Source organism: Abrus precatorius, unplaced genomic scaffold, assembly GCF_003935025.1.
Source record: "Abrus precatorius isolate BTA unplaced genomic scaffold, Abrus_2018 Scaffold1, whole genome shotgun sequence".
Lineage (NCBI taxonomy): Eukaryota > Viridiplantae > Streptophyta > Magnoliopsida > Fabales > Fabaceae > Abrus > Abrus precatorius.
In genome coordinates, this window is record NW_020874291.1 from 871,979 (window position 1) to 886,864 (window position 14,886).

The 14,886-nt window shown below is 33.9% G+C and overlaps 1 protein-coding gene across 2 annotated transcripts; it reads left to right on the forward strand.

Annotated features, from left to right (window-relative positions):
• The first annotated feature begins 1,702 nt into the window (after window positions 1-1,702).
• LOC113855590 (PH, RCC1 and FYVE domains-containing protein 1-like) lies at window positions 1,703-13,863 on the forward strand. 2 transcript variants are annotated; one of them, XM_027487227.1, is made up of 9 exons: window positions 1,703-2,395; window positions 5,683-5,769; window positions 7,239-7,328; window positions 7,767-7,847; window positions 8,282-8,476; window positions 8,575-10,713; window positions 12,063-12,209; window positions 12,565-12,956; window positions 13,110-13,863. In XM_027487227.1, the coding sequence occupies exons 1-9, from the start codon at window positions 2,321-2,323 to the stop codon at window positions 13,114-13,116; spliced, it is 3,213 nt and encodes a 1,070-aa protein (XP_027343028.1). In that variant the 5' UTR covers window positions 1,703-2,320; the 3' UTR covers window positions 13,117-13,863. The 2 variants fall into 2 exon arrangements, with proteins under 2 accessions (XP_027343028.1, XP_027343025.1); XM_027487224.1 differs by having other exon boundaries at window positions 13,216-13,764.
• Window positions 13,864-14,886: the final 1,023 nt, after the last annotated feature.

Sequence of the window (14,886 nt, forward strand, 5' to 3'; positions counted from 1 at the left end):
GATAAAAGTAGTTTTTTTATTATTATACATTTTAATTACTTTTTTTAATTTTTGTACTCAGATTTTATTTTAAATAAAACGTTAACACTTAAAAAATTACATATTTTAAAGAAATAAAATAAAAACTTTAAAAAAATAAAAAAAATATTGTGTTATATATATATATATACGAGGAATGATTTTTTTATACCAATGTAAGTTTAAAAACTCTTACATCTAATCTGAATCTTTTATTTCATTTAAATCTAATGACCACTGAAATAATAAATTATAATTCATTAAATATAAGTTAAATAAAAAATTTGAATTTAGTATAAATTTAGGTTATTGAAGTTAAAAAAGTTATGCAACAACACTTATAGTGTAATATACTTTTATATTTAATTAAAGTATTGATAGTAAAATTATTGATATGTTATTAAAGATTAGAAATAACTCTAATCTTATGAGGTAAATCAAGAAACTTTTCTTTACCTATCTCTTTATTTATTTCTTTATTGTGAAGGATATTTTGAATTGAAGAGCTTTATCTATTTTAAAATATATTTACAAAAATTCATCAAACTTTATAATATATTATTTATTTCATTAATCAAAAGTTGTTTGATAAATTATTTGATTTGTTTGTGAAATTTTGAAAAAAGAAGAGAAACTCAGCTTAACTTTCTTCTTTTGTTTTGTTATGGTTGTGTTAAAAAAATTCTATTCCTTTTTCTTTCTTATTATCCATCTATTTATTTATTTAATCATTTATATTATATTTATCATTCTCTATTTTTTTTACTTAAATAAGTTTTTAATCTTTAAAAAATTTATATTTAGACTTGTCCTGAAATTTTTTAGGAAATTTTTCTCAACAAATTAGGCAAGTAAAAAATTAATCTTTATTATTAATTTCTTTGAATTAAATATTGAATTGACTAATAAAACTTCAGCTTAACATTATTATTAAATAAATTTTATTAAATAATAAGTTTAATACCAAATGTGTAATTATAGTAATATAAATTGCATTAACATGTTGTATTGATATTTATGATAAAAAAATGTTAATAATCCCATCTGCACATTTTGAAATTTTTTTTCATTATCTACTAAAATTTTCATAACTCTTATTAAATAATGTCAATTTAGTGAAATGCATTACAATGATCTTATATAATAGCGTTAGCTTGTATAAATATTTGATGAAAAACAAAGATGAAATAAAAAAGTATTTTATTCATTTTATTTCAAAATAAATCATAAAATTTTATTTAACAATTAACAATTTATAATTTAATATTTATCTCATTTTTAATTTTACATAATTTTTGTTAATTTATATAACATTATAGAAATGAAAATTAGTATATATATTTGATCTTTTTATTTTATGTTAAAAAAAGTATAAGTTGATTAAAATAATACTCAAAGCATTGACTCAACGACGGGGAGCCTCCCCATTTCTTTCAAAATTAGTATAGTCAATTCGTGGCTTTTCGTTTCAACTCGCTCTCGATTTTCTCGTCAACCAAACGCGAAAATTACCGAATCAAACAAAAAGCGTAGTGGCAAACTCGAAATATTGTCTAACATCATGGGCAATCTTTTCCACTTCTTCACTTTTATTATTTCCTTTCCCTTTCGCTTATTTTCTTTTCCTTTCTTTATTTTTTCAGTTCTTTTTCTCACACTCACACTTCTCAGCCACAGCGACAACACAACACTGAAATTTTTTTATGCTTTTATTTTCCTCTCTTCTCCCACACAACACACACTCTCTCTCTGTAAAACACTTTCTCTCTCTAACGCGCTTTCTCTCTCTTCTGCAACTTCACAATCAGATCACAGTTTCCTCGTAGATTTTCTCATTCCGATTTTCCCGCACTTTGTCGGTTCAATTTTCTTCTCCGCTGCACTTTCCGGAGTTTAGCGATCCCTCTATCGTCGGAATCCGTGGAGTGTTCCATTATTTGCACGATCGTGTCATTCCAGTGTGACCTAGAAGTTTCTTCCAGTGCTGATCGGCGCCGGAGCTCGCCGGAGCTGTTGCCGTGAAGCATTGAGATGCTTCCGGTGTGGTGACGACGACGACGGTGAAGTTTCTGTGATTGTTCGCATTGGAGTTCGATTATCATGGTGGAGGTTTTGAAATTGAGCGCGTGTGAAGAATTTGACGCGTTGGAATGTGCCAATTCGGGGTTTAGTGAGGGTTTGGGAGGGTTCCTGGGTGAATGGAAGGGTTCGGGCATGAGAATGGGTGAGTGAGTGTAAAATTGGAGTTTGGATTTGGGGAATAGTTTCTTCGGAGAGGCGAATTTTCTTCTTGTATCGAGTGATGTCACGCGCTGATACGATGATGACGACTTCGGATCTTAATAGAACTGGTCCCGTGGAAAGAGACATTGAACAGGTATATTGGTTAGTTCATTCATGACTACTATATTCAAATTGAATTGTTAAATATTTATTTACTGTTGTTAGTATTTAATAGGGTTTTTATTATTTACTGTTTAAAATATAAATGTCAATAAATGTAATGAATGGTTACTTGGTACTATACTGGAAGTCTGGTAACTATATGTTTGGTTAATTAATTTGCTTGAACTGCCAGCTAAGAGTGTATCGTCACATCTGCTGAGTTTTTTGGTTTCTTTTTGGCCTTTTCTAGGGATGGGTTTGATGCTGAACTGATTACATGTGTTCTACAGCATCTTACAATATAGAAATTCTTTGCTATTTATTATGCTTGTTACTTTATTCTCGGTAATTGTTAATAGTAGGAGAGGATAAAGAATTGGCGTTTGGTTCATTGAATGGAGATTTTGGCTACCATTAGTAGTAATGCTTATGATATAAAACTACCGAGTTGCTATTTATATATATGTTCTGTGGTGTAATTTTTTTTTATATGAAATGTATGTAAACATTAATGTACACAAATGACATATAATCAGAAGAAACGAAGAGTTGGGAGTCCTTGAGATTTTGAATTGCACTTCGTGTTTTTCTTTTTCATTTTAATGTATATAATTTATAACTGTTGAAAGAGAGAAAAGTGGAAGAACATAGGGATAAATCCATGTATTTCAATTACATAATGTAACATATATTTATATTGATAAAAGTAATAATTACAGAATATTCAGTTACCTAATTAACATAATTACAAAAATAAACTTGCATTACTACTATAATTACATATTATTTAACATTTCCCCTCAAGCTAGAGCAAATAGGTCATATGTATTAAGTTTGTCACATATATAACTAATACAAGAACCTTTCAATGATTTGGTGAGTCATTTGTTAGTTGATCATTTGAAGTAACAAAGCTAGTGGTGATGCCTCCAGATAATATTTTCTTTATAATGAAGTGACAATCTATCTCAATATGCTTTGTTCTTTCATAAAACACTGGATTTGAGACAATATGTAGAGTTTCCTGATTATTCCAAATAATTGTCATCTTTATAATCTTTCAAAATCTCAATTCTTTGAGCAGCTTTTTCAACTAGATAAGTTCACATGTAACTAAGGCCATGACTTGATATTTTGCTCCTGTATTTGAATGAGCAACTATACTTTATTTCTTACTACTTTAGGAAATAAAATTACCATCAATAAGAAAACAATAGCTAGAAGTGGATCTCTTATTGGTAGGGGAGCCTGCTGAATCTACATTAGAGTAACCCACAATTTGAGTGTGATCTTTATCTTTATGCAGTAGTCCTTTTTGCTAGAGCTCCTTTGATGTCTTTTAGAATGCAAATATTGCATCTCAATATCCTTCACAAGAGAAGTTAATAAATTGACTTATTACGCTGATTGCAAAAGAGATATTTGGACGAGTTATGGTGCGATTTTTTTGCTTTTTAAAAAGCCTCCTATACTTCCCTAGATTAGAAAAGACATTTTCTTGCTTGGCAAAAGTTTGGAATTAGGATCTATTATAGGCTTGACACCCATCAATCTCGCTTCCTCTAAAATATCCAATGCGTATTTCTTGTGATAAATCACAATGTCAGTCTTAAATTGTGTCACCCCATTTTCTAAGAAGTATGGAATCTATCAAGATCTTTTGTTTGAAAATGGTGATAACCTGGATGAATCCGTGTGTTTCAAGTACACAACAGAGTATATATTTATATTGATAATAACAATAATTACAGAATATTCAGTTGCTTAATTAAAATAAATGCACAGATAAACTTATCTTATTTTTATAATTACATATTACTTATATTTAACAACTAATAAGATTATCAATTTGGTGTGCTTTACAAATTTTCAATTTTTTTTTTTGGGTTGCAGCTGCTATCTTAAATGTAGCGGGCACTTTGTGATCCATAATGCTGTTTCAGTGTTTTGGGGGGTGGCCTTGTCATGCTTCATTTCACAGTTAACATTGTTGATTGTCGGGAGTATGAACAACAGGGTGATGTTTTAGTAAGGCTTAGTTTGGATAAATTTATTAATAAGTTTTTATATAAAAAAAGATGGTAAAATGAATCAAACTTTTTCCTAAAGTTTAAATCAAGTTATGTACCTCAGCTTTTGGAGAACTTAAATGAGAGGGCTTTTGAAAAAGGTGAGGTGCATAGGTTAATTTTAACTTATAAGAGAAGTATGATTCAGTTACCTCTGTATTTTATTCTCTTGTTGGTACTTACTAATAAATTTATCTAAACTGAGCTCCTTGATGTCTTTTCACTCTTTTGCTTCTTAAAGCAGCATCCAACTACAGACTGAAAGTTTAAAATGGTTCACGTATCATGTTTCTTTTCCTCTTTGGCTAATTTGAAAGAAAAGAGTCATTTTGGTCTGACCAGTAAAGAGGATAATGCTACCTCTCCATAAAGGTGAATAAACTAGAAGTAGGTAGTTTTACTTATGTTACATTTATTCACAAGTTGAAGGAGAGCACTGGACCAGTAAATTGCTTGCTAAAATTTTAGTAGTTTATCTGATTATTTTTACACAGAATGAATTTATTGGAGGGAAAACTGGAGTGCCATCTATTGAGTAAAGATTGGTAGAATTGTGCCTAAGCTTCTTTGGACATGTGAGAAGAAGATTAACAGAGGCTCCTATTAGAGGAGTTGATGAGATGAAGGGTAGCCTAATAACTAGGGTCAGGGTAGACCATGAAAGATTCTAAAGGAAACAATTAAAAGGTTGTAGAATTAGTTTTATACATTATGCAATGACATCATTTGATTCATTTATTGAGCCCCATAGTGGTAAAAGGCTTTGGTGGTTGTATCTAAACTGTCTTGTTATTTATGTCTTGATGAGCTTGAACACTATAGATGATGATGTTGTCCATGACATTAACTCGGGGCTCTTTAAGTACTAATACTGATATTTTGGCTATAGCTAAGGCTGAGAGCAACTGCATCTTCTTGAATTTCCTGTTTGCTTGAATCCTTGCTCGTAGAAATCAGGATACTGCAGAAATGAATGGGTCTGTGAATTTGTTTGCTTGAATTTCCTGTTTTCTAAATAGGAAAGGGTGTTGGATAGTGATCTCATTGCGGTAATTATGTTATATAATTTTCTTTTCAATTTTCATCAAAGTTGATTTGCATGCAATCTATTGTAGTGTGTTGTGGAGTTTTGAAACTTCAGGCAGGATAGCTTTGGTGCTTGCCACATGTGCTGACTAAACTGAGGTTCTTTATTGGTCTTTAACTACAGGCTATTACTGCTTTAAAGAAAGGGGCTCACTTGCTCAAGTATGGAAGAAGAGGGAAGCCCAAGTTTTGTCCCTTTCGGCTTTCCAATGTGAGTTTTCTGCTCCTTTTTCTCTATATTTAAATTAATTTTTGAAAAATTGTACCTCTCTCCTTTCTTCCTAAGATATGTGATTATCATTAATTTTCCCCAATATTATTTTTAAAACCATACTTAGAGCCTCAGTCTCTTTTTCCTTTTAATTCTGTATTTTTTTTTTGTTTTATTCTATAAGTAGAGGTAACAAAATTTTGTGAAAAGCCAGAAATCAAAGAAATATAGCAGGGGGCCTGACAGATGAAGTGTTAGTAATCTGTGGAAGAGGGGCAAAAATGTATTCATCCAACAAATCATATTGTGAAAAAGAAGAGGTATCATAAGTGAATACTCAAAAAGTCTTAAAAACTACAGACAGAACTATCATTGGCTTTACTGCAGTTCGATTAGCATGAGATTAGCTGTCAAGTTAGGTTACCTGCCCTGATGCAGGTAGCGAGCTTATGTGGGTTGAGTTAAAGAAGTCCAGAGTTATTCATGCTTTTAAAATGGCAGTCAAGCTCGCCTAATACATGCCACACACTTATGTGTGCCAGGCCATGTAATTATAATTTATAATAAAAATACACTAATAATAATAATAATAATTTAGTGGGAAAACCTGCAATGAACCTATTTTTTATGTGGGCTTTCTCAGGTTGGGCATAAAAAGCCCAAATTTATTTGGGTCTTGAATTTAGTGGGGCCAAGCCTACATTTTAATGGGTATACTTGAGCCAGTCTAGTTGGGCCGACCCATTTTGCTGTCTCTGTAGGTTTCTAAAATGTTTGCTGGAACATCATAAAACATGATGAAAAAATCATGGTTGCTATGCCTGATTTCCACATGAATTTTAATTTTTAAGCAACAAATTGAAAATGTTAAAATTTGATATTGTTTTTATAAAATGTGGAGCCTTGACTATTTAATTGAAAAAATATAGTTTTCATCACAAAAATATCATTTTGGAAGATGGGGGAAAGACTCTTCTCAGTCATGAGAATGATTGGATGTGTGTTGGACACCCTTCATGCAAATGTTAAAAATGGATGCTGTGCCTGACCAAAAACTTAAGTCATGTCTTGTTAAAGGTAGAAATCTGATCCGCATAACTAGAGTATAAATTTGCAGTTAAGCAAATCTGTTGTTTACCTTTCTGACCATATTATCAAGATCTGCTGCATGCTGTGGTTGTGTGCTATTTAGAGTCAGCTAGCTTCCATTTCATTGCTTTCAACCCTTATGCTTGTTTTGTTATTGCTATAATATTGCTCATTGTTTATTTTGCATTACCTTCAAAGTGTCTTGCATGGGAGAGCATGTTGGAGATCTAAAATTATTCATTTGTCTTCACCTAGTAGCTTAAGTTTTTAGGATAGTTGGTTCATGAAAGTTTCCATGCATTCCAGTTTTTAAATTTTTCTCTCCCAACAATTCTTGGGTTCTCAAAAGTTGAAATAATTGACTTTTCTATTGCTTTCAGGATGAATCTGTTTTGATATGGTTCTCAGGGAAAGAAGAGAAACGCCTTAAACTAACTAATGTTTCTAGGATTATATCTGGACAACGCACGGTAAGTATTTTAAGATGACCAGGAAATCATTGCTACCATTTTACTGCTTCAGATTTAGCCAACAATATCATTTCTTAATGAAATAATTAATTGTTGCAAGACAGTTGTGTAATTTGTACAATTAATAAAATTTGCATTTTATGTATGCACCCTTGTGATCTGACAGATATATAAATATTGGTTGTCATTCACTGTCCATCTTCTATTATATGCATGCTGATGTACTTTTGTGTGTCTTTTCTAATAAGTTGTCATTTATGTAAAAATACACTACACAGTCATGTTCTGGTGAGCATGAGCATGGGTTTATTGAATAATTTTAAATATATTCAAAGTTTCTTCTTGACTTTGAGCATCTGCATTGAGTTCATCTCAAGTGATAAAGTTCTCTTATCTATCTCTATTATGACTGATTAAACATTACACCTATTTTTTCAGCCTATCTTTCAAAGATATCCACGACCTGAGAAGGAATACCAGTCATTTTCTCTCATCTACAATGATAGATCACTTGACTTGGTATAAATTTCTTTATTCCTCTCCCTTTCCCCCCTCTTTCTGAAACCCATGGAGATGGCGTAGGAAAAAACTTGTCATTTCAAATCTTGGGTAACCATTGTTTGATTAACTAGGTATCAATTAATTTAGGTAATAACTACCGACAGTTAACCATGAATTTGTAAAAGGGACTGTGGCAGAAATGTGGTAGATTTGTGGTTTACTGATTAGATTATTTGTTAAATTGAGCTGATGCTTAGGTAATCAAATATTGTAAAATCACAATCTTTAAATGGATTCCACCCCCCCGCCCCCCAAGATGTTCTTATGGGTCATTTCCCCACTTTTTGGGGATTGTGCTTGGCCTGTTGCTTTGATTGCAGTATCATAAGAATTATTGAGGTATTTTTTTATAGAAGCTTCATATAACTTGTTATTCGATTATTTTCTACTAGATTTGTAAGGATAAAGATGAAGCTGAGGTTTGGTTCAGTGGATTGAAAGCATTAATTTCACGCAGCCATCATCGGAAGTGGAGAACAGAATCAAGAAGTGAGGGTATTCCATCTGAAGCTAATAGTCCTCGAACATACACTAGAAGAAGTTCTCCCTTAAATTCTCCATTTGGTAGTAATGACAGCATGCAAAAGGTATTAATATATCATTATGTGTCCTTTAATTTTCTCCCTGTTTGATTATATTTCAGTTGAAGATGTTTTTTAAGAGGATTTTCATTTTCCAAATTCAGGATAGTGGGGATCACCTTCGCCTTCATAGCCCATATGAGAGCCCCCCTAAGAATGCTTTGGATAAAGCATTTTCAGATGTGATTTACTATCCTCTTCCTCCAAAGGGTTTCTTCCCTCCAGATTCTGCCAGTGGTTCAGTCCACTCTGTGTCATCAGGAGGATCAGATAGCATGCATGGTCAAATGAAGGCAATGCCTATGGATGCTTTTAGAGTTAGTCTTTCAAGTGCTGTTAGTTCATCTAGCCAAGGTTCTGGTCATGATGACAGTGATGCCTTGGGGGATGTCTTCATCTGGGGGGAGGGCACAGGGGATGGTGTAGTGGGTGGTGGGGCTCATCGAGTTGGGAGTTGTTTTGGTGTCAAAATGGATTGTTTATTGCCCAAAGCCTTGGAATCAGCAGTAGTTCTTGATGTACAGAATATTGCCTGCGGTGGGAAACATGCAGCCTTAGTGACCAAACAAGGTGAAATTTTCTCCTGGGGGGAAGAATCAGGAGGCAGGCTTGGGCATGGAGTTGATTCTGATGTTCTGCATCCGAAGCTTATTGAATCTCTAAGTAATACAAATATTGAACTTGTAGCTTGTGGGGAGTATCATACATGTGCTGTGACACTTTCTGGTGATCTTTATACATGGGGTGATGGCACCTACAATTATGGTCTTCTGGGGCATGGAAATCAGGTGAGCCACTGGGTCCCAAAAAGAGTAAATGGTCCTTTGGAGGGCATACATGTTTCATCTATTTCTTGTGGTCCTTGGCACACTGCTGTTGTAACCTCTTCTGGGCAATTATTTACTTTTGGTGATGGTACATTTGGTGTTTTAGGTCATGGAGACCGAAAAAGTGTTTCATTGCCAAGGGAAATAGAGTCCCTGAAGGGCCTTCGTACTGTACAGGCTGCTTGTGGTGTCTGGCATACTGCTGCAGTTGTGGAGGTCATGGTTGGAAATTCAAGTTCCAGCAACTGCTCTTCTGGGAAGCTGTTCACATGGGGTGATGGGGACAAAGGTCGACTTGGGCATGGTGACAAGGAATCAAAACTTGTTCCAACCTGTGTTGTGGCTCTTGTTGAACCTAATTTCTGTCAAGTTGCTTGTGGTCATAGTATGACTGTTGCACTTTCTAGATCAGGCCATGTCTATACCATGGGCAGTTGTGTATATGGCCAGTTAGGAGATCCTCAAGCTGATGGGAAGCTACCAACTCGTGTTGAAGGAAAGCTTTCAAAGAGTTTTGTGGAGGAAATAGCTAGTGGTGCATATCATGTTGCGGTTTTAACTTCAAGGACTGAAGTTTATACTTGGGGGAAAGGTGCAAATGGTCGTTTAGGCCATGGGGATTCTGATGATAGAAACTCCCCAACCTTAGTAGAAGCTCTGAAAGACAAACAAGTCAAAAGTATAGCTTGTGGTACAAATTTCACTGCAGCCATATGCCTTCATAAGGGGGTATCTGGTGTTGACCAGTCCATGTGTTCTGGCTGCCGTCTGCCATTTAATTTCAAAAGGAAACGCCACAATTGTTACAATTGTGGACTTGTTTTTTGTCATTCATGCAGCAGTAAGAAATCTGTCAAGGCTTCAATGGCACCAAATCCCAACAAACCTTATCGTGTCTGTGATAATTGTTTTAATAGAATAAGGAAAAGTACAGAAACTGATTCTTCTTCCCAGTCTTCTATGAGCAGAAGAGGAAGTGTTAATCAGGGGTCACTTGAATTTATCGGTAAGGATGATAAATTGGATTCCAGATCTCATAATCAACTTGCCAGGTTTTCTTCAATGGAATCCTTGAAACAAGTTGACAGCAAATCTTCAAAGAAAAACAAAAAATTGGAATTCAACAGTAGCCGTGTCTCACCTGTTCCAAATGGAGGTTCACAATGGGGAGCTATGAATATTTCTAAATCTTTTAATCCTGTTTTTGGATCGTCAAAGAAGTTCTTTTCAGCTTCTGTTCCTGGATCTAGAATTGTTTCCCGGGCAACATCCCCAGTATCTAGACGACCTAGTCCACCTCGCTCAACTACTCCAACCCCGACGCTGGGGGGACTTACATCCCCAAAAATAGTTGTGGATGATGCTAAGAGAACCAATGATAGCCTCAGTCAGGAGGTTATTAAGTTAAGATCGCAGGTATTTTATTTTATGCTTTCATTGATAGACAATATTCCCTTGTTGAGAATTTTAATATAAACAAGCTCACACATGTGGGCATTGGCACCCTTTGTCGAATTCAAACTATTTGCTTTTATTTTTAATGGTAACGTTTTTTTTATTTTTAATGTGGTTTATGTTTGTAGAAAATGACCCAGCTGCAATGTGCGCGGGGGGGGGGGGGTGGAAGCAAGAATGAAATGTTTTATACCGATTGTTACTATCATGCATCAATTTTTGCTACCTAGATGTGTATTTAATTGGAAGTCATTTCATTATTTGTTGTATCATGATCTTAATGGTTAAGAGATGGATCGCTATTTACAAGTTAGATCAATGTAAAATTCTAATGTATATGTAGGGCCATTTGGTAGACATGATAAAATAGGAAAGGATAGGATAAGTGTAGAATAAACTTGTATTTTATTTTACATTTGATGCATATTAAAATAACAAACTAGATACATTATGTTATCCTATCTTATCTATTTCTGTCCTGGCCTCCCCCCCATGATAAAGTTTGCACTAGAGAGAAGGATAGGATAAGGCCACATGATAGACTTATCAAATTATGTTGGGTCAACAAACATAAAAAATATGATAGGAAAATATCCTATTCCGTTCACTTATCCTGCCTACCAAACAAGCTCATAGAGATGTAGTGTTGCCTTGTAATTTTAATTTTTAGTTATTGCTAGATCGGTGCATGTGGCATGCAACTGTTTCAGGTAGGTCTGGCAATAAGTAGCTCCAAAACTACAGAAGACTTACTTAGTTTGACAACAGCTCAATAAGATTGGCTCATGAGCTGAGCTTGAGCTGAAATTTTGACTTGTTTAGTAAATGAGCTGAGCTTGAGCTTTTATATGTTTGGTTATTGCTCATTGCTAGCCCTAGTTTCAGATGGTCAAGTTCTATAATTTAAGCTTTTCTTTGGCCAGAAGAAAGATGATTCTGTAACCAAATGTGCTCATACTTCGTGATACCAAATTTTTATTCCTTGGTTTTAGTCAGGTTTGAGTTGATACAGAAATTAACAGCACACATTTTTCTTTAATTCTTTTTTGCAAGATTCAATTAATAAATTTTATAGAGCTTCTAATCACTTGTCAAGCATTCCTTCCGTAAACAACTGTTTGACCATTTGGTGTACAGGACGTCTGATATCTATATTTTCTAAACCACATAAGAGGATTAACTCATTTGCATAGGCTGGATGTAATTTATTTCTTCTCCCATCCATTTATTTTTTCTAAACCACAACTTGATGAAGTCTCCTGGCTATCTATTTGTAGTGTGTGCCTGATGAATTTTTTATTCCCCTTTAGGTGGAAAACTTGACTCGGAAAGCCCAGCTTCAAGAAGTTGAGTTGGAAAGAACAACTAAACAGTTAAAAGAAGCAATAGTAATTGCAAGCGAAGAAACTGCCAAATGCAAAGCAGCAAAGGAAGTGATAAAGTCGCTTACTGCTCAGGTAGAAACCCTAACCGCCAAGTCACTTTTATAAAGACAGTATTCCTATTACAGCCAGAAGCTCCCAATAATAAGGAAAATCTGTAAAACGGAAGCCTATACATTGATTTGATATAACTATCTACCTAACCTAAATTTAGTATCCTAATAAAATTTATGAATTAAACTCTTAGGACTTTAAGTATAATATTAACTGAATTTGGGAAAATATGAACACTTGCTGTTAGGCTCCATATCAATTTGAACAAAACTGGTGGATTTTTAATTTTAATTTTGAAGCTTGTGTCTCATGGATTTGCACTGGATATATCTGAACTAGTCTCATTAATCTTTACATTTTGTTTCTTGCTGAATAGTTGAAGGACATGGCTGAGCGGCTGCCTGTAGGAGCAGCTAGGAATGTCAGGTCACCACCCTCTCTTGCTTCCTTTGGCTCAAATCCTGGTTCCAACGACCTCGCCAATGCTTCCTTAGATCGATTGAATATTCTAGCAATAAGCCCAGAATCAGATTCAACTGGATCAAATAACCACTTACTTTCAAATGGATCAAGCACCACTGTCTCCAACCGCAGTGCTGGTCACAATAAACAGAGTCAATCAGATGCAACTAGCAGAAATGGGAGCAAAATAAAGGATACTGAGTCCCGTAATGAGACTGAATGGGTTGAGCAAGATGAATCCGGTGTATATATTACTCTTACCTCCCTACCTGGAGGTGTAATAGATCTTAAGAGAGTTCGGTTCAGGTATAAAATGCTGTATTGTACTATCATTTTTTCCTGCAACTTACATAACTTAATCTCCAAAATTTGGAAAGTAGAGTATGATATGCATATGTTGTTGAACATTGCGCCTTTGACAAGCAATTTCATACCAAAATGCTTTATTCTTTGATTTAGTTTGTGATGGGAAAGAAAGCGTGAATCGCAATTCAGATAACTTTGCTGTATTTCAACATCAACCATACTATACCTTGGGTTTTGACCTTTGCATTGGTTAATGCAGTCGGAAGCGGTTTAGTGAGAAACAAGCAGAACAATGGTGGGCTGAGAATCGGGCAAGGGTATATGAACAGTACAATGTGCGCATGATTGACAAGTCGACCATTGGTGTTGGGAGTGAGGACCTGGGTCATTGATGTGATAACATGTAAATGAGGTGTTTACCCCATTTTGGCTGTTATAGCAAGATCTTACTATCAGATACATTTGGCTTCCATCTAATATAAAAGCATTGAGGGAAGCTTGGACTGGCATAATAGGAGAGAATAGGGATTTGATTGTGATTTTGTAATTCCACTTCTTTCATTTTTCTTTTTCCTAATTTGATTTCACTTTCCATTTTTTCCCTATATGTAGCTTGTGTGGGGGTTGAGGGTGAGAAATGTAAATTCTTAGTAGGTTGCTGGCTCTTGTTAAAAGTAGCTGCAATGTAAATTTCATAAGCGAATGCATTTACTAATTTTTCTTCTGCACCAGTTATATAATACCCTAAGCCATGGGAGAGGCTCTAAGTAGTTAATATAGATAGTCCCTGGCAAATGCGTTGTTTTAATTTTCCTGCTCGTACAGTAATTCGTAGTATTACCATTCTCATTTTCATTTATCTGGGAATATTGGTTTGTGATTTCAAATATTTATCGATCAACTTGGCGTAGTCCTGCGTGTGTTATAAAATTATTTAGAGATTCTGCGACATAAATATTCATAGATAAGGTGTCAATTGGTATATTTTATAATTAATTTTTGTTAAATATAATTCTTTTGGTAATTTAAAATTTTACTTCAATTTTTATAATTTACATTAATTTATAACTCACTATATTAAATAATAATAAAAATATATATTTAATCAATACTCTTTTCAATCATGATTTAATTGTGGCTAAGGTTAAATACTTGGACAAGCCAATTGCGAATATTATCTGGATCAAAATAAAAACAAATCGATTATTGAAACGTTGACTGTTTAATACATGAAAGTGCTCTCTCTACATCTCATTTCATGTACCAAGTGCAAGCCAAACTTCTATTGAAACAAATCTGATTCAGTTTTGATTACCTTCAAATCAAGAAGAGCATAAAAATTTTTCCTCCTGAAACTTGCAACGTGTGAGTCAGTCTTGAGCTTACTTGGTTAAACCATTTTCTTGTTTGGGGTTGTCTGTTTTGGTTTGAGGGAAGACCCGTTTCCAACGAAGTATACACACTACAATAGCAACTTATGGAAACAAATCTTTAAATTTTCATTTTAAAATGCACTAATTTTACGTGTTTCTCAATAATCTACTGACTATATTGATTTTTTATTTTTTATATAAACACTAGTCATGTTGAATTATCTAACTACATATTTCACAACTTCTTTAGGCAACACCTTTTATTTGAGGTTCCCAACTCCATTTTTAACATGATTGCTGAAGTTAATATAAAACTTATTGGTCAGAAGAATCCTCAGATGTTAAAGAAATAAAAAGGGAAATGCTTAAACATTCCGTATGATTGTTGAAGGTCCTATGGTGTTTCTTTGGCATCAGTTTGATTCAAATTCTCTCGATTTCAAAAGTTCAGTATCTATTTGTTTTAGATCTTGATAGAATTGATTTTATTATGATTAATTTTAAACCATTAAACATAATTGAAACGTGAGCTTATGATATCACACTACGATAGTGTG